Below are 27536 nucleotides of genomic sequence, written 5' to 3'. Positions count from 1 at the left end.
TACAAACCGTTTAAGTTTAAAAACAAATACGTATGAGTATTGGGAACTTATATATATTGAGTCAAATTCACTCATAATTTAGTGTTGGTTTAGTCAATCATTTTGAGTATAGGTAACTTAAATATTTTAAGTTCATTCCATTAATTTAAACTAACTGGTTTGAGTTCATTTAATAAATTTAATCAAGTTTAAACAACTATATAGCTACTCAAATGGTTTGAGGAAACCGATTTCCGTGAATGATTTAAGTTAATTAAACTCAAATGAATAAAGTTAAATTAAGACAAGGGGAAAATATTAGTATAAAGAAATGATGAAAGAAAATGATGCAATGCCAGTATTTATTGAAAAAATATTTTCACAAAAGCTCATCAGGCATAAAACAAGTGTGCTGTTCAGTCCAAATAACATTAAAACAATTTCATCAAATATACACTTTAACCATTAAAGGGTTAGTTCACCCAAAAATGAAAATTCTGTCAGTAATTACTCTCTCATGTTGTTCCAACCCCGTAAGACTTTTGTAATTACTGACAGAATTTTCATTTTTGGGTGAACTAACCCTTTAAATCAACTATTCCTTTAAGACTATAACAGACTGCCCAAACAGGGACATTTTAAAACTAAATCAGTGTGCAAAAGCAGTCCAAATAACATTAAAACAATTTCATCACACATTTCCCATGAAATATTTGAGATCAACTATTAAAACTTTAACAGATAGCACAAATTGGGAACTTTTAAAAAGAAATTCGAAAACTGCTGTTTAAAATTCTAAAAACTGCAAACTCAATTGCCTAATGGTACCAGAATCAGCATGGATTTCATATTAGTCAATCAGAAGTTCATTTTTAAGTGAAAGCAACTTCGGCCTGGCCTTCCCATCTTCGAGATTTAGCAGTACTTTCTGTATGAACTCAAAAAAAACGGTCAGCTTCTTTGGGCAGCTTATGTGAAGGGCATAGAGTAGCCCAAAAATCAGCACCAGTGCACTAACCCAGGACTTTGCAGACATTACCGCCTCATCTTCAAGGACAATCAGAAAATCCTGTGGGTTGAAAGGCAACTTTTCAACCTCTTCCTCGACAGCAATGATGGCAACTGCTGCCTTTTGTGCCTGGTCAAGATCCTCTCTCTAAATGGATTGAAATAAATCTTTGTTAGTGCATGTCTTTACAAATCTACAAAACAAACAGGCCATAGTCAGGGCAGACACCATGACTAAATATTCATGAATGACAACAAAGCCTTGAAAAATGGACATGCAGGCTGTTCAATTGACTAATATTTACAAAAATGTAATGCTTCTAATTTTAACAATACATTTAACAAAATTGTCAATTAGCAAGATTTTATGTGGAAAAATACTAGTAAGGAAAGTAAAAAGATATACAACCTATAGAACAGGCTATGAAAGGATTAGTTCACTTTCAAATGAAAATTAGCTCATGATTTACTCACCCTCAAGCCATCCTAGGTGTGTATGACTTTCTTCTCTCAGACAAATACAATCGGAGTTATATTACAAAATATCCTGGCTCTTCCAAGTTTTATAATGGCAGAGGATTGCAACCAACAGATTGAAGCTCAAAAAAGTGCATCCATCCGTCATAAACGAACTTCACGCGGCTCCGGGGTGGTTACTAAAGGCCTTCTGAAGCAAAACGATGAGTTTGTGTAAGAAAAATATTAATATTTAACACGTTACAAAGCAAAATTCTAGCTTCCAGCCAAACGCAGTCTACTTTCCCCTAGAGCACAACTTGTGACTTCAGAAGTAGCGTAGTGCATAATGGCGTAGCGAAAATATCAGCATTACGTCGGATTTTTTGCAAGTTGCGCTTTAGACTTAAGTGGAATCCGTATGTTCGTTTGGCTGGAAGCTAGTTATTTTACTTTATAAAGTTTAAATATTAATATTTTACTTACACAAACTCATCGTGCTTCAGAAGGCCTTTATTACCACCCCGGAGCAGCGTGAAGTTCGTTTATGACGGATGGATTCACGTTTTTGAGCTTCAATCTGTTGGTTGCAATCCACTGCCATTATAAAACTTGGAAGAGCCAGGACATTTTGTAATTTAACTTCGATTGTATTTGTCTGAAAGAAGAAAGTCATATACACCTAGGATGGCTTGAGGGTGAGTAGATCATGGGCTAATTTTCATTTGAAAGTGAACTACTCCTTTAAAATTAACATCTATCACAGCCTTATTTTTTTATTTAGAAATCAAATTTAATGTGGAATAAATCTTTCAGAAAAAAAAAGTTTCTGTCAGTGACCCAATTCTGATTTTTTACTCATATGTGACACAGATCGGATGTGTTCTATGACCGTGTAAACAGGAAAAAAATTGCATGCATTCGGATATTTCGAAATCGGTTTCAGGCCTCGTTCATATGTGGAAATAAATCAGATAGAAATCACATGTGCCAATGCGACTCATGTAAACAGGCAGATCGAATTTTCTGAGGCATTAGCTACGTCTCCGCAGTTTAATGACAAGAGCAAACCCGACTAGCATATGCAAAGGGACATAATTTGAGGTAAAATTTTATGGCAACAGTCATTAGTCGGTTGTCGGTGAACATGTCAAACTAACGATCAAAGACTTCAGAATTGTGTCCTTTTTTAGGATTTTCTAGGATCAGAGGAATCTTTTAGGATTTGCTAAATTTGTCTCAGACGGCCAAATCGTTGCCAAAATCGCAGTGCACCCGGCTTAAGACAACCTGAATGCTCAGCTAGATTTTAAACTCCTTTTAACTAAAAGGTTAAATTGTTGCAATATAATTTTTCATACCTTGTGTGTCTTGAAAACATCTGCAGAGTCTTCTTTTAGATAAACTGGTAAACCTCCCAGAGCAGTAGTTCGTCTGACGTGAATGTCATTCTTGTCCTTAAAGACAAAACACAAAACATAGCATAATTTAATTCACAATTAAACATGTTTGGATGAATTATTTTCATAACTCATGATAAGAAAACTTTCAAGCTTTGCAACCTTAATTCCATGCATTAGTATTAGTAATTATGTGATTTCCATAAAAACCTGCATAACAGGGAAATTCTTTTGGGCAACATAAGCATAAGTACAAGGGGGTTTAAAAAATAATTAACCCAAACATAAAAAAAATGCATTTTTTACTTACCAGCATGTCAATCTAAACCTGCATTACTTTTGAATATCTTTGGAACACAGAGATATTGCAAGGAATTTTTCAGCTTTTTTTTGCTCATATAAGGAAAGTTAATGATGACCAGAACTTTCAAGTCTTGACAGGTATATCTGAAGCGATAGTCACTTTGAATGAACAAACTGAAATGATTTACTCTGCCTATCAGCCTGAAATTTTTTTTTGCCAATCAATATTACATAAAACCTAATTGATTCTAGGATGTCAAGATGTTGGCAATACGATGTTTCGAGAACCGAAGCACAGTTTGATGATAGTTGAGGTTTGTGCTGCCATATTACCATTCTTTCCCTAGGCTGTGTATGGAGAAGTTGAATTTTTTTAATTTAGTCTATTTGTAAATAGTTGATTATATTAATTTCCAATCTAATTATCATACAAATTGAATGTATTGCTTCAGAAGATTTTAGTTTACCCAAAGAATGTAAATGTTGTCATTACTCACTCACCCTCATGATGTTCCAAACCTGTAAGACATTTTTGGGATACGGTTTGAAGATCTTTTTAATGAAATCAGAGAGCTTTTCTCCCTCCACTGACAGCTTACACAATAGCACTTTTAAGCCCCGATCACACCTAACGCGTTTTTTGCAGTGAGAGGCGTCTTTTTTCAATTGTTTTCCTATGGCAGTGAGCGTTCTGCGCGCTGTTTATGTGTTTTACCGCCTGCTGCACCTCGCATTTTTGCAGTTAAAGAAAAAGCAACTTTGAGCGGAAAAGGCACCCGACGTCATCGCGTTTTGTTTTTTTTGAGCGCTCGCGATTAGACTGACAGGACAGCTGACTCGGCGGTTGCTTAGCAACATAAAAAAAAATGCAGCGCACTGCCACACTGCTGTGTGCCTCGCGTTTTTAAACCTGAAAAACGCTTTAGGTGTGATCAGGGCCTTAAGGTCTAGAAAGGTAGGATAGACATCACTAAAGACATGCTTTTTTTTCAAGCTACGGATTTGCTTTGTTTGTGGATAATCAAGTGTCACATGAATTTACTACCTTTCTAAACCTTGATAGTGGTAGTTGTGTAGGCTGTCAATGGAGGGACAGAAAGCTCTAAGATTTCATTAAAAAGATCTTCAACTATGATCTGAAGATGAATAAAAGTCTTACAGGCTTGGAATGACATGAGGTTGAGTAACTGGTGACAGAATTTTCATTTTCGGGTGAACTAACTCTTTAACATTTGTTGCATGGATAACCTTTACACCAATGTTCTCATTCTGTACAGCCCTTAAATAAGTTCAATTCTACTTACTTGTTCATCGTAGTCTCTTAGTATTGCAGCCATCTTGTTGCCACTGACACCACCCTTTGCTGCCTTAGCTCTGAAAAGATTCAGAAGCTGTGGAGTAAGTTTATCCAGGGAGGAGTAGAATGTCTGCTGCAGATTTTGATTTGTGATTCTGTGAAACTCTGCAAGTACCTGCAACAATAAATAGAAAAAAATGTTAGATGAAAAGGTGGTTGTGAATTTGAAAATATAATAAATCACAATGCTTTTCTACACTGCAAGAAATCTTTGAACACTACAGGGTGCAAAGATGTGCATGTATAAAAGTTCACAATTTTCATCATTTACTCAACTTCATGTTTATACAAACCTGAATTCAAGATAGAAAAAATAGAAAAGAACAACCGCTCATCCGTCAAAAAAGTCTTGTAGAGAGGTACTGCTACATTAAATCATCATGGAAAATTGTAAAAAATACATTCAATTTATTAGAAAGCTTTCGGTCTTGCGACCTTCTTCAGGCATCTTCATGCCTGAAAAAGGTCGCAAGACCGAAAGCTTGCTAATAAATTGATCTTGCACAGTGTTTGAGTGTGCGGCTGCTGTATTTTTACAATTTTCCAACCTGAATGAAATATGTCAATATTTTGAGTGAACTAATCTTTTAAAAGACAGCATTAAAACAAAATTAATTGGAATATACCAAAACAGTAAGATACGAACCATTTCTCTTTGAGAAGTAGACAGAAAAATAATATCACTTACTTGGGCTTCTCGAAACAAAGCTGGTCATCTTGACATCATTTCCTTAACTGATGGACTGGGCTGCACAATTTCTTTTCGTCTCAGCGCAAATGTTTGTTGCATGTGTCGATTTATCATCATGACATCTTGGTCCTTCTTTTTAAGTTCATCCATCATATTTAGACGTAAATCTTCCAAAGAAAGTTCATCTGACCCATGAGGAAGGTTGGGGAGGAAGTTGACTTCTGCTCGTCTCGGGCGTTTAATATTTGCACAACTATGTTCTGCATCTGGATTGCTCCTGCTTCTTTTGCACCCATTGATGGCAACTTCTTGCATTCCTGATCTCCGAAGTTTGCTTCTATAGTTACCCATTTTGAACTTCAAGGACACTTTCCATCCATCATGACCGGTTCTTGAGCCATTTTCCTTCAAACAGGGGTGTTTGGTCACCAGGGCTTCAGCTGCTTGAGCAAACTCAGTATCACTTGGGTATGCCTTGAAGCTGTAAATTGTATCAATCATTCTCTCAAGGATGTTATGTTTTTGATCCCTTGTCAATTTAAGATGCTTTCCTTCTTTAAAATATTCAGAATTGCCCTCTCTTAAAGCGAACTCAACGTCATACGAAAATGTTGGCAGATCAAACACATCAGGCCACCTGCTTGTGCGTTTAGAAGAAGAGGATGATGTGTCCGAAGCCAACGCTGTGTCTTCTGTGTCAGTAGAATGGATATCCAGCTCAAGTGTTTTGATGAGCTTCACAGTTGCTTTGGAGGGAAGATCATCAATGTTCTCGAGATCACATAATGCATTTCCAAACTCAGGATCTTCAAACTGTAGCCTAAAGGCATAACTCACATTGAGGTTTGTTTTTAAATGCAACAAAAGGTCAGTGACTGTCTCAGGTCGAGATGGCAAAACTACTTTACGGGTACTCGTAGGATCTATTATCACCCTCAGCTTTAATGTGCTATCTGATGCGCTCATTTCGACTTGGAATCTGTAAGCATAAAAAAAAACACACACTAGCAATCACACTACAGGGGCTTTTGCAGTAATAATAAAAAAAATAATAATGTTTTGCCACAAAACTGATCAGCTAATTGGCAACTATCCAGTAATCAAAATTTGTTTTGTAGAAGATGCATCTACAATCTTTAAGGCACTTACAGTTTACCCTCAGGTGTAGAGGTCAGCAATGCAGCAGCGGGCTACTGTCGATCCAAGAGTGAGATGAACCTCTTTGTGGTAAGGATTTTTTGGCCTTTTACCCTGTAAGCAGTCAAAGGAATGCTGTCATGCAACTCATACGGTGATCTCACAAAGACCTTTCCTCCACAGTCTGCAACTAACTCATAACTACGCAAGTGCTAGGGCTGGGCGAAATGGCCTAAAAAAAAATCCCAGATTTTTTCACAAAAAATCTGATTTGCGATTTAAATCGATTTTTTTCTCTACATACTTAAAATCAATCTGCAGATGACAAAGAAATGGTTCAAAACAAGTTTTAACTGTATTTTGTTTTAATATTCCCTTCTTTGATTTGATCTCCATTAAAGTGCAATCAGAAACAACAAGCCAAAAAGACAAGAGGACAGGCCCTGTCTTTGAAAACAATGAAAATGTAACATAAAATAAAATGGATGGATTGGGATTGGGGGGGATGTGTAAAAAAAACTAAAAATTTGCATCACAATAAGTGTATTGTGATAGTCAAATGATTTGGTAACTAAACATAATTTTATTACGTTTACTGGTTTGCTACTGTTTTTATTATTGCTTAAAACAAATTTCACAATTTCAATTCTTGTGATTTGATTCTGATCTTGATTCAATATAAATTCCTTTGGATAAATAGGTACGTAGTAGCTACGTACTACTACCTAAGAACTATCGTACTACTATCTAAAAGTAGATACGTTCATGTGTTAATTGTTCTCCCAAAAAAAAAAAAATCACCTAATGCTGTAAACATACAGAGAGCCCTGTCAGCTGGTATTATTAAAGGTTAAAACTAACTCAAATTAAATATAATGCGTTTTTTATTTTATAATGCCTCTAACTAACATGCGTGCTATGGGTCATTAAAAGCCATCCTGAGGTAAATGTAACGTTACGTGACATATGTTGTTCTCCAGCTGTTTTATGGACATCTTTCCGCGGTTGAAAAACACTGATCGATCGATTTTATCACATCTCGGTAAGTTTGTAGTAAAGAGTAACAGATGTTTGGTTCACGTGCCGCTTGAACTGAGATCTGTCAGCGTTCTTTCACGTCACATTCACAAGCGCCAAAACGGTGTTTATTGTTTGAATTTTGTAATAAAACTCACAGAATCTGAGAGCTGAGAATCTGTTTCATATCGGTAGTAACCTGCTCTGTCTTGTCTGTCGGTGTCAGTGTTCTCTTTGCTTCGCGATTTTTCTCTGCGTGAGAAAATGGATGTGTGGCGTGAGAGCGTTTAAAAAGTGACAGAATTGCGTCTCTCACAGTGAACTCGTGAGAGTTGGCGGCCCTGCAGATTCAGCTTGTAAATGTTTTCGGCGGGTGTGCTTCTGCTGCCGCGGTCTTGCTCATTTGCCATGTTGTTTGTGTATCTCTATCATGGCAAGAGCTGAGCCCGGTCGGAACTACGGGAGCCCAGATGGGACGTCGGCGGTTGTTAAAGAGAAAACCGATTTTCATTCAAAAAATCGGCGTAAACTACACATTCGAGTTAATCGATAAAATCGATTTATCGCCCAGCCCTAGCAAGTGCTCTACATAGTTTGATTCAAATATCTTCAGCACAAAATAAACACTGTCATTAAACAGTAAAGTGTGGCATATCTCATGAAACTGAGGCAGCCCTCCATGTAGCCCGGTGCAAACAAACATGCCCCGTCTAAAAAGGGTACCATCAATGATCACTTGATCAGCAGAGTAAATGGTGTTGCTGTCAGTGAGACTGGATATAAATGCCTGTGCATCTTCTGGCAATGTGGCTACTAAGACAGATTTCATGTTTGTGGTTTGGATTTCAGGCTTAAAAAAGGCTGGAGAGGACAGATAGTAAGCCATCTGCTTTTGGTGTCGTTCTGCAAGCATTTTCAAAACGTTTTTGAAGTTGTTTGCGTCATGCACAATTTTCTTGAAAACTTTGTGCTTCCCTTCAAATCTCATGGTCCAGAGATGTACCAAAGGACCAAAGCACTTAATCAGGTGAGGATAGTGCTCAACGTAATGGTGTTTAGGGCGAAGCACAAAGTTAGGGAACACTTCCTTTACTAGTTGTCTGTGATCAGAAATTTTGCAAGCAAAGTACTGTAGTGTCGCATCATCAAACGAATGACATAGTGATAAATCAACTATGTCTTTTAAATCCATCAAAATTCCCCAACATTTATCACCCTCTGGGACAGAGTGTCCAATCAGAACAGGCAATAATCTCAGCAAGGTGTGGTTCTCGTGACCATTTCCACCTATAGTGCCCCGAGTTGAAAAACTTTTGGGAATCGGATGTGGACGGTCAGTCTTGTCAGAATGTTCAAAAGGAAAGGACACAATTGCCTTATTGAGATCATCCAAAGATAAATATTTCTTGGAAATCAATGCTTTTAAGCAAAGTGCGATTTCAACAGGTACAGCACCTTCAAGCAAATCATGCAATATATCAGGTGGAAATCCTGTGATGGGGTGGAAATAAGCAAGGCAATCTGACAGGGCACAAGAACTCTTTACCCCATAATCAATATGATCTCCATCTGTTTGAAGTGCTTGGACTAAAGTGTCATGATTTTCTCTTGTCCTTAACTCACAGTTACCAGTGATCACTTCTGAAGTCTGTATGTCTGTCTTGGGACTGAGGCAAAATCTGCAAACATATGAGGAATTGAAACTCTCTTTAAAGCCAGCCAAGCCATGCGCAGCAAGATTGTCTGCCACCACAGCAAAAACTGCACCCCTTACACAGTCACCAAGAGACTCAATGTAAACACCTTCCCCTTCAAGGGTCTTGAGATCATTTAGTAAGGGTTCAAGAACCCTAGAATAGCCAAAATGTCTCAGGTCATTGGAATTGCATAAAACAGCAAGTTGTATGGTGTGAAGTGCAGAGCGAAATTTAGCTGGAATGTTAGCTAATGCCCAATACACTGCGCACACTTTGTGAATTTTACGAGAAGTACCCAGAGGATTTGAAACCTCAAAATCGTCAATGTAAAGTATGAGAGCAAACTTTAGTTTGTCTTCTGAGAAGAGGGGATTTTCTTCACAATAAGTCCCATCCCAAAAAGTTGCATAATGTCCATCTTGTGAAGGTGAAGTCTCTAGTACTTTTTCAAGTACATCTGTTTTTCTCAACAACTCCTGCAAACTGGAGAGAATTGGCACATACATGCAGGTGTGATTTGATTCAATGAAGTACTCAACAGGCTTCACAAAAGGAAATGTGTGCTCAATATATGTCTTCCTCCTTTTAGCAGTTGAAAGAACTGCATGTTTAGTTGTGGATCTGTGAAGTACATTATTCTCTGTCACTGCCTCAACAATTTCATCTACAACTGATTCAGGGACGCAGCACTGGTTTTCAGTAAGTACTTTACTGACAGCAGCTTTGATCAAGGGCTTTGATAACTGAAACAGCTGATCTAATTGTTCAACAATTTCTTGAACAGCCTTTTCAGAGACATGTAATATTGTTTGCATTTTGAGGAAAAAAGCTGCCAAACTGTGCTGAAGCAGGTCAAATAATTGACCAGTGTCTAACACAGTTGGCTCCAAGACAGAATGACTTTTAGATACCTCTTGGTTATCTTCAGATCCACTGTTCTGCTGCTCAGAAACTTCACTTATGACCATCAAATCATTATATTCTGAAGCATCGTGGTGCTCCCTCCATTTGTGTGAATTGAATGTGGAGTAATTATTTGTTTGGAAATTACAATTTCTATAAGGACATGTCACCATTTCAAATTTTTTCAAATGACTTCGCAGGTGACAGAACATGTCCTGTTCTACAAATGGCTGCTTCAATGTGACCAAAGGACAGTGGAATTCCATAGACTTTTCACAGCCATGTGTCTCTTCCTTCTCAGGATGAAATCTTGTCAAGTGGAATTGTATGATTTGAATGTACACATACAGCCTTCATACAGACATGGTATCGGACATACAGTTGAATGTACAAAATGGTAAAGTCTGTAATGTTTTAACAGACTTAGTCTGACAGAGCAGACAAATGGGCATAGCTTGCATTTCAAGACCATGACAGTGATCTGTTATTGCGAAATTCAAATTAGAAAACGTGACAAGCACATATTGTCAGTCATTTTAACTAACACTAGCAAACCAATCCGTCATTTTTACCTCATTAACGCCAGAATTTATATAAATCACCCGTTTTGAATTCAAGCTTAGGAAGGAATATTTATAGCTTTCTCTTTAGTTCGTACCGTGTAACTTAAATGAACGTCAGTCTCCTTTGTCAAATATGCAAAGTGTACAGGATTGTCTATGCCGAACTGTGAAGAAAAAAGAAAAAAAAACACACAACATTAGTGATTCATTTTCCCCTGATAAAACTGTAGTTTACTCATAGCATAATAAACAACAGAATAGGTCAACTTAAAGTACCTTTTTCTTTAGTTTTTGACGCGCGAAAGACGGCCTGTGGTTGTCTCCTCACAGATATCGATGCCCGAGGAACACGTTTGTCTAAATGCAAAATGTGAGAAAATACAAAAATATTATTTCCCTTTCAGGGAACTCGAGCTGCGTGAAACGCTGTGGGAATGCCCCTGCGTGAGTGCGTCATGAAGCACGTATGAAATCAATCCAATGGCGAGACGGAACGCCATAGGCGGGTGACGTCATCGACCAGGAAACTATAAAGCACTCCCAAAACACAAGCGCATCAGCTTCTGTTACTTCAGCAAGCGCTCTGTGTGTGTGAAATCATTCAATACTGTGTTTTGTCTGTCATTAGTTGTCACTAGGCAGGAGTTTTCACTTATATATTCACATGTATATATAAAAAACTATATATCATTATGGCGAGCGAGCAACAGTTTAGGAAGTGTGTTTTCCCCTGCACTCGCTTTATTACTGGCGGGGATACACATCTACTATGTGTTGCTTGTTTAGGAGTGCAGCATGCCCAGTCAGCTCTCGAGGGGGCTGATTGTGAGCATTGCGAGCGTCTACCTCTACGGACGCTGCGCTCCCGCCGATCGCTCTTTGAGGAGAGCGGTTCGGTGCGCGCTCCCCGCGGATCGGGTCCCGCTTTTGCTGAGGCTGAGCGGCGACGCCTGCCGTGGGGATCGCAGTTGGATCTAATAGAGGGGTTTGAGACGGGCTCTGCCTTATCTCAGCCTTTACCTGTTAGATCCAGTGCCTCAGTCCCGGGTTCGGAAGCACGCGCTGTGGTTTCTTCCGCTTAGGCTGAGGCACCTGTTCTTCAACTATCCAGTTCTGAGGAGCTGGATGTTGAAAGTATTGATAACACACTAGAGACTGGGGACTCGTCACTTCAGTCTCCTGCCAGGGAGGAGCTTATGGAGGTGCTCACTCGAGCTGTAGAAAAATTAAGCATTGAGTGGCCAGCTGATAGGCAGGAGTCTAAATTAAAATCTAAACTAGATGAAAGATTTTTGCCGTCTAGCGCTATGCCTCCGCGCCGGTGTCTTCCTTTCTTTCCAGACCTCCACACTGAGGTGTCGAGGTCCTGGAAAAGACCTGTATCTTCTCGTATTTTTAGTCATCAGACCTCCACTTATTCCAATATATCTGGGGCTAAGTTTTATGGGTATGGGGCGATGTTGAAGGCTGAGGAGACTCTCGCTAGCCATCTCTCTCCCGATTCGGCATCGTCTTTTAAGACACCGGCATTGCCCACCAAGCCCTTAAGAAATACTTCGGCTTTTGTGGGCAAAGCTTATTCAGCGGCGGGCCAAGCAGCATCATGCCTTCACACCATGGCGATACTTCAAGCGTATCAGGCTGATCTGCTTAAAGATGTGAGCGAAGGGGAAGAGGTTAGTGCTGACGTGATAAGAGAGCTTCGTCAGGCAGCAGATTTATCTCTCCGTGCCACCAAGGAGACGGCCAAGTCAGTGGGCCGTTCTATGGCAGCCCTGGTGGCCACGGAGAGACATTTATGGTTAAACCTCTCCAATATGAAGGAGAAGGAGAAAACTTTCCTCCTGGACGCCCCGCTTTCAACTGCTGGCCTCTTCGGTGACTCGGTAAATTCTGTCATCGAGAGGTTTCAGGAAGAAAAGAAGCAGGCGGCGGCGGTCCAAAAATTTCTTCCCCTTCTCGTACACGTCTCCGGGGCTGCTGGGCGGGGGCAGCCTCGTCCGTCTACCAGCTCCTCACACCGCACGCAACAGAAACAGAGCGTCGCGTCTCGTGCTCCTCCTCAGCAAAACTGGGACGAGACGCGGCGCTCTCAGACGAAGTCTTCGAGGGGTAAGGCTGATCTGAGGACAGTCATTATGGCCAAGAAGGCTTCGTCAAAGAAGTCCTGACGTCTCTGGCGTCAGGATGCTGAGGGTAGTCCCCACCGTGAGAGAAAGGAGTTCACCAGATTACACGGTGCCCATTCTCTCTCAGTGCCCTCAGGGGTCCGTTCTGCCAACCCCGCCTTCGTGCCGGGGCGTAGACGGTCCCAGCGAGTGTTTCCCCGAGGGGCGCTCACTCCCTCTGAGGAGGGGTCCAGAGCTGTCAGACCAGTTGTTCCCTGCCGGTGCGCTGTTACAGGGCACTGTGTCTGCAGCTCCAAATATTCCAGAGGCCAGCCTTGAGAGGCTGGTACCCTTAGTAGATTTTTTGGCAGAGTGGAAAAACCTTCCAAATGTATCTCATTGGGTCCTGCAGACAGTCGAAAAGGTTTACGCTATTCAGTTCAGGTCTCGTCCGCCTCGATTCAGGGGAGTCCTACCTACAGTGGTGGGCCCCGAGCAGGCTCTGGTTATGGAACAGGAGGTAAAAACTCTTCTGCTGAAGGGAGCTATAGAACGAGTTCTTCCTCCCAGCAGGGAGTCAGGTTATTACAGCCGGTACTTCATCGTTCCGAAAAAGGATGGGGGGTTACGTCCAATTTTAGATCTGCGCCTGTTAAATCGTACAGTAGGGAAGTTCAAGTTCAAGATGCTTACGCTCAAACAGATCGTGTCACAAATCAGATCCGAGAACTGGTTTGTCACGATAGATCTAAAGGACGCATACTTCCATATCTCCATCCATCCACAACACAGGAAGTTCCTGAGGTTCGCTTTCGGGGGCGAAGCGTATCAATATCGGGTTCTTCCATTTGGCCTAGCACTGTCTCCCCGGACTTTCACGAAATGTATGGATGCAGCTCTGGCTCCGCTGCGACTCCAGGGCATCCGCATTTTAAATTATATCGACGATTGGTTGATTATAGCTCAATCGGAGCATCAGGCGGCTCGGCATCGAGATGTCGTTCTCGCTCATATCAAGAAACTGGGGTTGAGGCTCAATGCCAAGAAAAGTGTGCTATCTCCGCTTTAGAGGACCACTTTTCTGGGAGAAATTTGGGATTCAACGACGATGCAGGCACGTCTGTCTCCTGCTCGTATCACTTCGATCCTTATGGCCGTCAAACAAGCAAAGCTAGGCCAGTCACTCACTGTCAAACAGTTTCAGAGATTGTTGGGTCTGATGGCAGCAGCGTCCAACGTTATTCCTTGCGGCCTGTTGTACATGAGACCGTTGCAGTGGTGGCTCAAGACCAAGGGGTTCTCCCAGAGGGGAAACCCGTTCCGCATGATCAGGGTCACGCGACGTTGTCTTCGCGCCCTGACCATGTGGAAAGAACCTTGGTTCCTATCTCATGGGCCCGTGCTGGGAGCTCCTTGTCGTCGTGTAACGCTAACGACAGATGCCTCCCTCACGGGCTGGGGGGCGATCATGAGTGGTCGCCCTGCTCAGGGTCTGTGGCAGGACCATCATCTCTCTTGGCATATAAAATGTCTAGAAATGTTGGCTGTGTTTCAGGCTCTGAAACACTTCCTCCCAGACCTGAGGGGTCATCATGTTCTTGTCCGGTCAGACAACACATCTGTGATCTCCTACATAAATCACCAGGGAGGTCTGTGTTCGCGCCCGCTATACAAGCTGGCTCGCCAGATCTTTCTATGGTCCCAGGGGAAGCTTCTTTCATTGAGGGCGATTTATATCCCAGGGTATCTAAATCTAGGGGCAGACATCCTGTCGAGGCAGGGGCCGAGGCCCGGGGAGTGGAGACTCCACCCCGAGGTGGTGGAGCTCCTGTGGAAACATTTCGGTCGTGCCGAGGTAGACCTGTTTGCATCCAAAGAGACATCACACTGCCCACTGTGGTTCTCTCTAAGCCTTCCAGCCCCTCTGGGGTTGGATGCTATGGTACAGGCGTGGCCGAGGTCACGTCTGTACGCATTTCCCCCGATTGCTCTGCTCCCAGGAGTTCTGGAAAGGGTTCGCTGGACGGGGTCAGTCTACTGTTGGTAGCCCCGTACTGGCCGGCCCGAGTATGGTTTGCGGACCTGGTATCTCTCCTTGTCGGCCCTCCTCTGGAGATTCCGATCAGGAGGGACCTTCTCTCTCAGGCGAGTGGGTCGCTTCTTCACCCCCGCCCAGAGCTGTGGAATTTGTGGGCTTGGCCTCTGAGGGGGCCCAGCTCGTAGAATCTGGTCTCTCGACTGAGGTCGTTGAGACCATCCTCCAATCCAGAGCTCCGGCCATGAGGAAATTATATGCTTTGAGGTGGAAACTTTTCACGTCCTGGTGTGGGCAACACCGGCTGGACCCAGTTAACTGCCCGGTGGGTGCAGTGCTGGAATTCCTGCAGGAGCGTTTCTCCACAGGGTTATCCCACTCCACACTGAAGGTGTCTTTAAGTGGAGCCTCTCTCGGGAGACACCCACTTGTAACTCGTTTCCTTCGTGGCATTTTGAGGCTGAGGCCAGCAGTTCGCACGAGGGTGCCGACCTGGGACCTTGCGGTTGTTCTAGAAGGTCTCTCTTTAGCACCGTTCGAGCCCATCGAAGAAGTTTCTGAGAAATTCGTTACTCTAAAAACTATTTTTCTTCTTGCTATCTCTTCTTTAAAAAGGATAGGAGATATTCAAGCTCTATCGGTCTCTCCCTCGTGCTTGGAATTCTCGCCCGGCATGGTAAAAGCCTTTCTCCTTCCTAGACCGGGCTATGTTCCTAAGGTCCCAACTAATCCTGTTAGGCCTATTGTACTGCAAGCCTTCTGCCCTCCTCCTTTTCTGACGTCGAACCAGGAGAAGCTTAATCTGCTCTGCCCAGTTAGGGCTTTAGACGCTTACGTCCACAGAGCTGCCCTGTGGAGGGAATCTGAACAGTTGTTTGTTTGCTTTGGACCACCCAGAAAAGGGTGTCCCGCGTCTAAGCAGAGGATGAGCAAGTGGGTGGTTGAGGCCATCACCCTTGCCTATGAATCGGCTGGTCAGCCTTCACCCTTGGCTGTCCGAGCTCACTCTACTAGGAGTATGGCTGCTTTTAAAGCTCTTTTGTCAGGAGTCTCTCTTCAGGACGTTTGTGATGCGGCAGGCTGGTCCTCACCGCATACATTCGTCAGGTTTTACCACCTTGACTTCAGCTCCACTCCAGGGGCGCAGGTGCTTTCGTCCGAATGTGCGCCTTGACTACACACGACGGACACTTGATCGTATGGCGACGTTGGTATTAGTGTTCCCACAGCGTTTCACGCAGCTCGAGTTCCCTGAAAGGGAACGTCTCTGGTTACGTATGTAACCTTAGTTCCCTGAAGGGAACGAGACGCTGCGTGTCTGTGCCATACTCCCGGCATGCCCGTGAGCACTTGCTTCAGTCTTATCAGAAGCTGATTCGCTTGTGTTTTGGGAGTGCTTTATAGTTTCCTGGTCGATGACGTCACCCGCCTATGACGTTCCGTCTCGCCATTGGATTGATTTCATACGTGCTTCATGACGCACTCACGCAGGGGCGTTCCCACAGCGTTTCACGCAGCGTCTCGTCCCCTTCAGGGAACTAAGGTTACATACGTAACCAGAGACGTTTTCCACTGACAAATCTGTGGTTTACTCACAGTATAATAAATAAAAGAATCGGTCAACTTGTATTGTCTAACGTTATTCATTTAGTTTTTGCAGTGCGAATCTACACGGTCGGTGGAGTTTTTCAGTCTCCTCACTGAAAAATATCCAAAATTGCGTGGGACACGCTTGTCTATGCCAAAATGTGAGAAAACACACAAATATATGAATTATTTTTCCACTGACAAAACTGTCGTGTAGTCACAGCACATTAACTACTGCCGCTGATCCAAAAAATAATAATCTCTGCAAAGTCGCATTGCCTAACGGTAAGTCGTAAATATGACGTGACACAAATTACCCTAAATTAGCTATTCGGTCTTCTTAAGATGAAGAGTCACTACAATACAAAATTAAAACGTTTAAGAGTGTTATAAAAAGGATGAAGCAGTTTTCCGTGCTTACCTGTTAATTCTCTTCATGTCCGTTATCCTGATTTTGATTTTGTGTGACTGAGTGAGTTCCGTGAAGCTGTGGGGGTATTACGCCTGTTGAAATAAATGCGCGGGTTTTTCTGAGAAAGTACGCAGTGACAAAATCAAAGACTTCACAAGGACCTTAATGTAAGCGTTGAATGAAGCTGAAAAGTTGAAATGTATTTATTTACGTGTTTTTCATTAGCTATGAAAAGTATAAAAGTATAGGCCTTATACAAAAGTAGTTTCTTGAAAAATATTATTTAAAATTAGGAAGAAGTAAACCCACCTGCTGGTTTCTAATTTACTTTTCATATTATTTTTATTTTCAACCATTAACAAACTAGATTAAATTAATTAAATTCAGCTTAATTCTTTAGAGCTAAAATAACAAATAGGTTATTCATAACTTGTTCTGAGTTAAGTTCTGAGTTTTTGAGTTAATATCACATTTTTTATTGAGTGAAATGAACTTTTTAAAAAAAAAAGAAGTTAAATGAACTAATTTTATTTAGTGACTTTCAGTGTTAGGTTTTACAGTGTGCCAAGAAACGAATAGGAGTGATCAGCAGATACAGAGCTCTTTAATTCACGATCAACCTCGTTTTATTGTAAGGTGAATTAAACAAGGCATGCTGTGTCTTTGAAGCAACAAAGGCTAAGTCATTTGTTACAGTTTTTTTCGTGATTTGTATGGATGACACGCAGCGACATATGCAGTATTATCAGCTGTATGATGTGTTTTTACCCTGATATGTTTAATTTCGAGAGAGACCCGGCGCGCACAGTGAGGGAGACTAAATAAACTTGCTGAAAAGAGATCCAGCGCGCGAGAGGCAACGGAAAGCGCATGTTCTTAATTTATGTTGCTTTGGACTATTTTCATTTTGTACTGGTTTAATTGTTTAATTTAGCTGCAATTTATTTTGCAATACAAATTAAAAATGTCGCAAGAATAAGATTCTGCGTTTCTTATTTTGCATCGCAAAGGAAATAAACTCTAAACTCGATGCAACCCTGTTTTAAATAAATTAACTGTCCCGACACTTTATTTAAACCTTGAAATGTGCGATGTGGTTTCAAACTTAATTAATCTTGGTGTTCTTTTACATTTTCATTGGTTTTTATATTGAAAGCAATACTATTTAGTTAGTCTGTTATTTTGTGTAGTCAACAAAATCAGTCTTTTTCTGATTTGTTCAATGTATGGATCTGTTTTGAAAAACTTCTTCCGTTGCTATGGCCGGGTATCACTGTCAGTCATTTCAATTTCGTGAATGATTCACAAAACAATAATTTAGCAGATTAAAGAAGAGCTTCTTCATTTTCATTTTCTGACGCGATCGGCTGACAATCTTCCTTCATCAGTTTTGTCGTCTGTGCAGCGGCTCTACTGGAATGTAGCAAATTTATGTTGTAATGTGCCATTGTTAATTAAACAAAATGCTTGACTAAATAAATAAACAGTTAATAAACTCCCTAATAAACGGTTACCTATTTAAGCATCAAGAACGGTAAAACAAAACGCTGTCGGCCAAAGGCATGCCGGTAGGCTTCAATGAGATTCGATCTCTTTGAGATTGCAATAGACGTGAAGGACTATAATGCGTTAAGAGCTCGCTCAAGTACTGGGGAGCTAAACCATTTAGTGCTTTGTAAGTAATAAGCAATATTTTAAAATGTATACGATGTTTAATAGGGAGCCAATGCAGTGTTGACAGAACCGGGCTAATGTGGTTATACTTCCTGGTTCTGGTAAGAACTCTAGCTGCTGCGTATTGGACCAGCTGTAGTTTGTTTATTAGGCGTGCAGGGCAACCACCCATAAGAGCATTACCCTAATCTTACCTTGATGTCATGAACGCATTAACTAATAGTTCTGCATTTGTCATTGAGAGCATATGATGTAATTTAGATATAGTTTTTAGATGAAAAAATGCGGTTTTACAGAAACTATTCACGTGACTTTCAAGTGACAGATTGCTATCGAAGAGCACACCCAGGTTCCTGACCGACGACGAGGACTTGACAGAGCAGCCATCATGTGTTAGACAGTATTCTAGGTTATTACGTGAGGAAGTTTTTTGTCCAATAATTAGAATCTCTGTTTTATCAGAATTAAGTTGTAGGAAATTACTAGTCATCCAGTTTTTTATATCAGCTATGCATTCCGTTAATTTGGTGAATTGGTAAGTTTCGTCAGGGCTTGAAGAAATATACGTAGAGCTGAGTATCATCAGCATAACAGTGAAAACTAATGCCATGCTTCCTAATAATATCTCCTAAGGGTAGCATGTACAGAGTGAACAGCAACGGTCCTAGTACTGAGCCTTGTGGTACACCATACTGAACTTTTGATCGATAAGACATCTCTTCATTTACTGCTACAAACTGATAACGGTCAGATAAGTATGATTTAAAACATGCTAATGCAATTCCACTAATGCCAACATAATTTTCAAGTCTATTTAAAAGAATGTTGTGGTCAATAGTATCAAATGCAGCACTAAGATCGAGTAACACCAATAGCGAGATACAACCACGTGATAAAAGCAAATAATTTGTGACTCTAATGAGAGCTGTCTCAGTACTATGACACGGTCTAAATCCTGACTGAAAATCTTCGTAGATACCATTTCTTTCTAAAAAGGAACATAGTTGTGAGGATACTGCCTTTTCTAGTATTTTTGACATAAAAGGTAGATTTGAGATCGGCCTGTAATTGACTAATTCTGTAGGATCAAGTTGCGTTTTTTTAACAAGTGGTTTAATCATAGCCACCTTAAAAGTTTTCGGTACGTATCCTAATGACAACGATGAATTAATGATATTGAGAAGAGGATCTATGACCTCTGGAAGCATCATAGTTTAGTCGGTATAGGGTCTAACATACTGTATAGGTACATGTTGTCGATTTAGATGATTTAACGAGTTTAGAAAATTCTTCCTCTCCTATACCAATGAATGAATCGAATTTTTCATCAGTGAGACTACAATGCACTGTCTGATGCGATACTGTAGTAGACGGTTGCATAGTTATAATTTTTTTCCTGATATTATCAATCTTATAAGTGAAGAAGGTCATAAAGTCATTACTGTTGTGCTGCTTGCAAACTTCTGGGCTTGAAACTTTATTTTTCGTCAGTTTAGTAACTGTTTCGAATAAGTACCTTGGGTTTTGTTTATTTTATTCTAATAGGGTTGAAAAATAAGCAGATCTTGCAGTTTTTAAGGCCTCTGTATGCAATCAAGCTCTCCTTCCATGAAATGCGAAAAACCTCTAATTTTGTTTTCTTCCAGTTTCGGTCCATTTTTCTTGCTGCTCTCATTAGGGCCTTAGTGTGCTCATTGTACCACGGCGTTGGACTATTTTCTTTGATCTTCTTTAAGCGCAACGGAGCAACTGTGTCTAAAGTGCTTGAAAAGAGAGAGTTAAAAGTTTCTGTCGCAATATCGAGTTCTTCTAAGCTATCTGGGATGCTGAGGTGATGAAAGTTTTTTGTATTTCCTAATTCGGGGAACAGACACATTCTCTATATGATGATATCTAGGTGAAAGAGCCTTTATGTGATGGGATTTATCTGACCTTGGTGACTTGAGACAGCTGGCAGACGGTCGGTTTAGCCAGTTTGTATGCTTCCTGACCCGAGCCTCAGATTGCCATGTTATCACATTACTATCATGATTAAAGGACATAGTTGAATACCACGGTTGCAGAAGCTTAACACCTGATCTGATGGTGCCGTAAGGGCTTCTCACAAGTGCTAACATCATGAGACAGTGGATACAGCTGTTATCCATCAACCATAGAATCATGAATCTCATAACAGAGCCAAAACAGTGTTGGAGGGGATTTTGACTGAGTGTTTGTTCAGAAATGAGTGAGCACATGTTGGCTGAGGACCTCTTCCAAGCACCTTACATCCCTGTGCAAATACATCATTTTCGGAGTGTCACGGCCGGCTCGCAAGCAACGACAAAGAAGGAGATGACACGTTAAAGTGGTATGCAAAAAGAATAACATTTATTAAAGTAAAAGTAATAAAGTAAGAGAATAGACCAAAAACGGGACTGAGACAATAACTAAGACAACAACAAAATGGCACGAGGGGAGAACGCGCCCCGTCACAACTGAAGGGAGCTGCTTTAGTTTGCCGGCATCAGTTCTAGCACAGGTGTAAACCATCAGTCATCATGACGTCACTGCCTACAACTCCAACCTACAAAACAACGACAAAGGATAACCGAACCCACACAAAATGACCCACACTAGGGTCATAACACCCCCCCCCCCACCCCCCCACCATATAGAAAAGGGTGGACATTTATGAAAAACTGTCACCCGATAACTCCCAAAACTGGAAAGACCCACCACTCTGTAATACTCTCCAATATCCTCAGCAACCACGGGCCCTGAATAATTCAAATAATAAGAATTTAACTTTTTTGAGAAGTAGCTAACTGGACGGTAAATTCCTTCCTCATCAGCCTGTAACAACACTGCTCCAGCACCCACATTGCTAGCATCCACACATACCTGAAAAGAACAATCAAAACGAGGCGCTGCCAACACAGGAGTGGAAGTAAGCAGTGATTTAGCTGTCTCAAAAGCATCCTGACAGGTAGATGGTATGCAAAAATAATTTATTAAAGTAAAAGTAATAAAGTAAGAGAATAGACCAAAAACTGCCTTTGCTTTCAACAGATCATTGAGGGTGGTTACCACGGTAGAAAAATTCCTGCAAAATCCCCGATAGTAACCTACTAACCCCAAAAACCACATCAACTCCTTAGTGGTAGGAGAAGGAAAGTGATCAATGGCCTCAACCTTGGCCTGAACTGGTCGCACACATCCTTGTCCAACTACCTTACCTAAATAAGTCACAGTGCCCTTGGCAAACTTGCATTTAGCCAGATTTATGGTCAGCCCAGCCTCTTCAAGATGAGAGAACAGGTCTGCGATATGCTTCAAGTGCTGCTCCCATGAATCACTAAAAACTACTACATCGTCTAGATAGACAGCCTCTAACCCAGAAACAACCCTATTCATAAGTAACTAAAAGGTTGCAGGCGCATTTCTAAGGCCAAAACTCATGACGTTATAAGAGAATAACCCCTCTGATGTAATAAAAGTGGAAATCTCTTGAGCTCTTTTGGTCAATGGAACTTGCCAATAGCCTTTAAGCAGATCAAACTTGCTTACAAATTTCGCCGACCCAACCCGATCAAAACAATCCTCAATGCGAGGCAGTGGAAATGTGTCTGGTTTTGTTACTCTATTTATTTTACGATAGTCGGTGCAAAACCGATAAGTACCATCCGATTTATTCACAAGCAAGCAGGGAGATGCCCAACTAGAAAATGAAGGTCGTGCAATATCATGATCCAGCATATACTGAACTTCAGCGTTAAAATGCAGGAGATTATTTGGGGACACCCGATAAAAATTCTGGCGAATGGGCTTCGAATCCCCAACATCAATATCGTGCTCCAACCAATGTGTACGCGAAGGTACATTACCAAATAAAGAAACATGATGATTAATAATATCAATCAAATCACCACATTTATCATCAGGCAAATGCGCCAACATTTTATAAACAATTTTAAGAGTCTCTGAATTTTTTAGACGTCCCAATAGTACTGTATCCTCTGGAAAAGAAACTCCCTCATCTATTTCCTCCCCCACAAGCGAAATTCTCCCAACTACTAATGCAGGTTTCACCTCATCGTCTGACATCTTGTGAGAACGGCAATAATAGGGCTTCAACAAATTAACATGACACAACTGGGTGGACTTCGTTCTCTCTGGAGTGGCAATCAGATAGTTTAACCCTCTGGGGTCTAAGGTGTTTTTGGGGTCCTTGAGATGTTTTGACATGCCCTGACATTTGTGCTTTTTTCAGTTGGTTATAAACATATTTATGGCAAAGGTGTAATTACACTCTATTTAGCACAAACAGGGCTACCATAATATGTGAGCAACATGTATGTACATGTTTGTATTTTTGAGAGAATATTGTTTATGCATGGTTATGGATAAAATTAAAAATTAAAGTTTCTGAAATAAGGCCACAAAACACATACTAAATATGTGTCCACAATACTTTTGACTAATGGATGTTGTGGCCTAGACCCTAGAGTTTTTGCTTCAAAATGATCTGAAAATCACCCAGCCTAATCATTCACATTAAACAATACATTGATTTAAATTTTGTAAAACACTTTTTGTTTGGAAAGGCAATATTCGTGTGGGCGTGAACGGCCCAACCCCTTATCATGAATAATTCACACCTGAGAAAACAATTTCTCGCATATTGATGAGCCTTTCATTCAGGTGTGTCACACAAGAAAGAATCTGAGGAGGAAAAAGTGTATAAATAAATTATATATATATATATATGTATATATATATATACATACATACACACTGCCGTTCAAAAGTTTGGGGTTGGTACGATTTTTAATGTTTTTAAAAGAAGTCAATTATGCTCACCAACGCTGTATTTATTTAATTAAAAATACAACAAAAAATCAGTAATATTGTGAAATATTATTACAATTTAAAATAACTTTTTTCTTATTTATTATATTTAAAAATATAATTTATTCCTGTGATTTTAAAGTTGAATTTTCAGCATCATTACTCCAGTCTTCAGTGTCACATGATCCTTCAGAAATCATTCTGATATGATGATTTGATGCTCAAGAAACATTTCTCATTATTATCAATGTTGAAAACAGTTATTTACATTTTTATTTCAGGATTCTTTGATAAATAGAAAGTTCAAAAGAACAGCATTTATCAGAAATAAAATCTTTTGCAACATTAAACACTACCGTTCAAAACTTTGGGGTCAGTAAGTATTTTTATTTTATTTTTGGGGGGAAATAAATAAAATAAATCAATACTTTTATTCATCAAGGAGGAATTAAATTGATCAAAAGTGACAGTAAAGACATTTATAATGTTACAAAAGATTCTATTTTAAATAAATGCTGTTGTTTTTAACTTTCTGTTCATCAAAGAATCCTAAAACAAATGGTACACAACTGTTTTCAACATTGATCATAATCATAAATGTTTCTTGAGCATCAAATCATCATATTAATTAAGTTGGTCAACTCCTCAAATGTGATTACCTCAGATGCTATACACCAGCGACTAAATGCTGTACTGAGCTCTCTAACAAACTCAACATGAACAACATTAACACCTCTGGCCGCGTTCTAAATTTTTGTCTATATGCTTCTGGTACTAACTCATACGATTTCAAAACTGCTGCTTTTACAAGGTCATAATCATTAGGGTCTGAGACTGGAAGAGAAGAATAGACTTCCTGAGCCCTACCAGTAAGCACGCACTGTAAAAGTACGTTCCTTACTGGGCCAACCTCTCGCTTCCGCAATCCGTTCAAACAAGGTAAAAAATGTATCCGGATCTCCTTCACTAAATTTAGGCATCAAACGTAAGTTTCCCGCAGTGTCAAACATTTTAGAAACACCCTGAAAAACATCCTCTGAACCATCATCTATTCTGCCTTCTCTTATCATATCTAAGCAGTATTTCTGCAGCTCTATATCTGTCTGTTTAGTTATATTTCTCTCACGCTCCATTTCTAATTTTACACGCTCCTGTTCAAGCTGTAACAGCAATAACCTTTCTTGTTGTTCAAAAGCCAACAGGTGATTTAATTTGTCTAGCAGTAGCTGTATCAGACATTTCAATCAATACAGCTTGTTCTATCAATTTTGTTTTAATTGTTTCTCTAATTGTACTCTCTTTTAATCTCTTATCTTCGAGTTCGACTTCATAATGATCTGCAATGCTAAACAACTGATTTTTTGTATCTTTTGATCTTTTGTAAACGACTCAAGTAACGCTTCAGAGGGATGCTTCCTCTAAAATATACATTATAATCAATATAGTGTGATTCACAAACCTCATGTGGTAGGAATAAAAGGTTCCCTTTTCCTATCTATAGGAAAAAACAACTAACTAACTCACCCCTAATCTTCGTGTAGTTACTGGTGAGGGGTTATTAAGCACCAAGTACCGCTGGAACAAAAAAAGCAACCAGCACTCTGGCGACTATCTCATACCACGGATATGCACCCGAGACAACTGCTCTACTCACGGCCACCACACAAAAATAAAAAAAATTACATTACCTACTTGTTCCAAAAGGGACCAAGCAGCTACACTTAAAAAGGGAACATCAACAATATTCTCCCCACGATAAGATTTGCAAAGTCACTTACCCTTTAAAAACAGCATAGAACAGCTAACTAAGGATACAGCAACATACGTCCTCAAAACAAATAAATTCAATGCGCATTTCCTTCCAAACGACGAATAAGACATCCCAAACAATAGCGTTAACCAAACAACATTCTTCCAGTTTTACGTTCAGTTAATGAACGTGCCAAGTTCATTACAAAATAACCGAACGCAACGAAAACGCTTCCCAAATCATGTCAACAAATAACAGGAATTTTCCAAAGTTAGCAAACGAGCGAACGAGCCCCCATTTGTCACGGCCGGCTTGCAAGCCGCGGCAAAGAAGGAGGTGACACGTTAAAGTGGTATGCAAAAATAATTTATTAAAGTAAAAGTAATAAAGTAAGAGAATAGACCAAAAACGTGACCGAGACAATAACTAAGACAACAACAAAATGGCACGAGGGGAGAACGCGCCCCGTCACGACTGAAGGGAGCTGCTTTAGTTTGCCGGCATCAGTTCTAGCACAGGTGTAAACCATCGGTCATCATGACGTCACTGCCTACAACTCCAACCTACAAAACAAGTGACAAAGGATAACCAAACCCACACAATATGACCCACACTAGGTTCATAACAGGAGAGAAGGAGGAATAACCTCTTTGCTGTAATCTCCATGCTCGGTTTCGCAGCTCTGCCATGGGAGGCAGGAGAGCATGAATACAGCATGGGAGGGCAGCCAGCATGCAGCAGGTGTTTGTGCTCAATCCATCTGCTTCTTCTTCCGGCTTCTTCTTCAGGTGGCGAGAACTGCTAAAGAATAAAGATTCTGAGGTCAGAATGCCATCATTTGGTGCACTCAAACACTGATAGCCAGTGTCTGACACTGACATAATTCAGTAGGGGTTCAGTATTTGTGGAGAATGGTGTTTCCCCATAGCTTCAGTTACTGACGCAATGTTGAGTGAACAGATGTCGAAGAGGAAACTCAGAGTATGTTCATGTTCTGCCGGTAGAAGGTGAATGAAAACATGTAAATTATGTAAATGATGATTTGCCCAGAATATCTGATAACCTCTAATGACACTGCTGATACACTAAACAGAAACCATGAGTTCAGCTACATAAAAAGATCAAGCAGATTCATAATTCCTGATTGTCATGTTTTTTCTCCCCATCAGATTCTCACCAGCTCACTCTGGATCCAAACACAGTGAATAAACTCCTCCGTCTGTCTGAGAGGAACAGAGTGATTACTGGCACTCTCTCAGAGCAGCCGTATCCTGATCATCCAGACAGATTTGATGAGTATAATCAGCAGGTGTTGTGTAGAGAGAGTGTGTGTGGACGCTGTTACTGGGAGATTGAGTGGAGTGGGATGTTTGGTGTGGATATATCAGTGTCGTATAAGAGCATCAGCAGGAAGGGACGGGGTATTGACTGTGTGTTTGGATGTAATGATCAGTCCTGGAGTTTGATCTGCTCTCCCTCCAAGAACTTATTCATTCACAATAACATATGGACTGAACTACCTGTAGTGTCCAGCAGGAGAATAGGAGTGTATGTGGATCACAGTGCAGGAACTCTGTCCTTCTACAGCGTCTCTGACACAATTAACCTCATCCACACAGTCCAGACCACATTCACTCAACCGCTCTATCCTGGGTTTTATGCTTTTATTGGATCATCAGTGAAACTGTGTTGATGAATCAGAACAGATTGTAGAAAGATTCTATCCATAACACTTTGAACTGCATGAGAAATAAGTAACAATTATTTGTTATAGTCTCTTATTTTTAGTTTTGTGTAAGATGAGGTTCATTTTTTTGTCAACACATGACCCATAAATACCAACACTTACTATTCTATAAATCTATTATTTAAAAAAAAAAACTGTGCTATGTGTAATCTGCAAGAGTAACTGGGACTAGTCACAACACTTACATATGGTTGCCCTGTTGTTGGTTTGATTGCTTCTATTGCTCTCCTTATTTGTAAGTCGCATTAGATTTTTTTAGCATCTGCTAAAATATTAAATGTAAATGTAATTTATTGTTTTTTAACCCCTTAACTGACACCACCCTTTTTGAGAATGGACATAAAGATACACTATCCAAACCTAAATGTTTGTAATTCAAGAATGCTTTAAACCTACAACCTAAGTTTGGTCTTGTTTTAAAGAAGACACTCAGCAGATTATTGATGAAGTGAAAGCACTTCTAAAAAAATTATAGAATGAAAAAATTATAAAAGTTTAAATTTACTGTACTAAATATTTTTTCTTACACATTGCCGTTCAAAAGTCTGGGGTCGGTAAGATTTTTAATGTTTTTAAAAGAAGTCTCTTATGCTCACCAAGGCTGCATTTATTTGATTAAAAATATAAAACAAACCCAGTAATATTGTGAAATATTATTTCCATGTAAAACAGCTGTTTTCTATGTGAATATATCGTAAAGTGTAATTTATTCCTGTGATCAAAGCTGAATTTTCAGCATCATTACTCCAGTCTTCAGTGTCACATGATCCTTCAGAAATCATTCTAATATGATGATTTGATGCTCAAGAAACATTTATGATTATTATCAATGTTGAAAACAGTTGTGTACCCTTTTTTTAGGATTCTTTGATGAACAGAAAG

At 40.3% G+C, this 27536-nt stretch overlaps 2 protein-coding genes across 5 annotated transcripts in view; one reads left to right on the top strand and one right to left on the bottom strand.

Annotated features, from left to right (window-relative positions):
- LOC143741581 (tripartite motif-containing protein 16-like protein) overlaps positions 1 to 27157 on the top strand; it is a 33614-nt gene extending 6457 nt beyond the window's left edge. For both annotated transcript variants that reach the window (XM_077233846.1, XM_077233845.1), the window contains one exon: positions 26077 to 27157. In XM_077233846.1, coding sequence (XP_077089961.1) covers positions 26077 to 26600 — 524 coding nt within the window. In that variant the 3' untranslated portion in view covers positions 26601 to 27157. The remainder of the gene's footprint in view (positions 1 to 26076) is intronic.
- LOC143741580 (uncharacterized) lies at positions 374 to 6167 on the bottom strand. 3 transcript variants are annotated; one of them, XM_077233844.1, is made up of 4 exons: positions 5192 to 6167; positions 4451 to 4618; positions 998 to 1135; positions 374 to 916 (listed from the first exon to the last, which is right to left on the bottom strand). In XM_077233844.1, the coding sequence occupies exon 1, from the start codon at positions 6158 to 6160 to the stop codon at positions 5216 to 5218; it is 945 nt and encodes a 314-aa protein (XP_077089959.1). In that variant the 5' UTR covers positions 6161 to 6167; the 3' UTR covers positions 374 to 916; positions 998 to 1135; positions 4451 to 4618; positions 5192 to 5215. The 3 variants fall into 3 exon arrangements, 2 of the variants coding, with proteins under 2 accessions (XP_077089959.1, XP_077089958.1); XM_077233843.1 differs by having other exon boundaries at positions 374 to 1135; XR_013205145.1 differs by lacking the exons at positions 4451 to 4618; positions 5192 to 6167 and adding an exon at positions 2805 to 2944 and having other exon boundaries at positions 374 to 1135.
- Positions 27158 to 27536: the final 379 nt, after the last annotated feature.

Source organism: Siphateles boraxobius, unplaced genomic scaffold (genome assembly GCF_051911475.1).
Source record: "Siphateles boraxobius isolate OS27281-9 unplaced genomic scaffold, OSU_SipBor_1 19, whole genome shotgun sequence".
Lineage (NCBI taxonomy): Eukaryota > Metazoa > Chordata > Actinopteri > Cypriniformes > Leuciscidae > Siphateles > Siphateles boraxobius.
This window is presented reverse-complemented; position numbering and strand designations above follow the sequence as displayed.

Excerpts from the sequence above, each read along its gene's own strand:
- LOC143741580 (XM_077233843.1), bottom strand. The coding sequence starts at position 6,160 with ATGAGCGCATCAGATAGCACATTAAAGCTGAGGGTGATAATAGATCCT.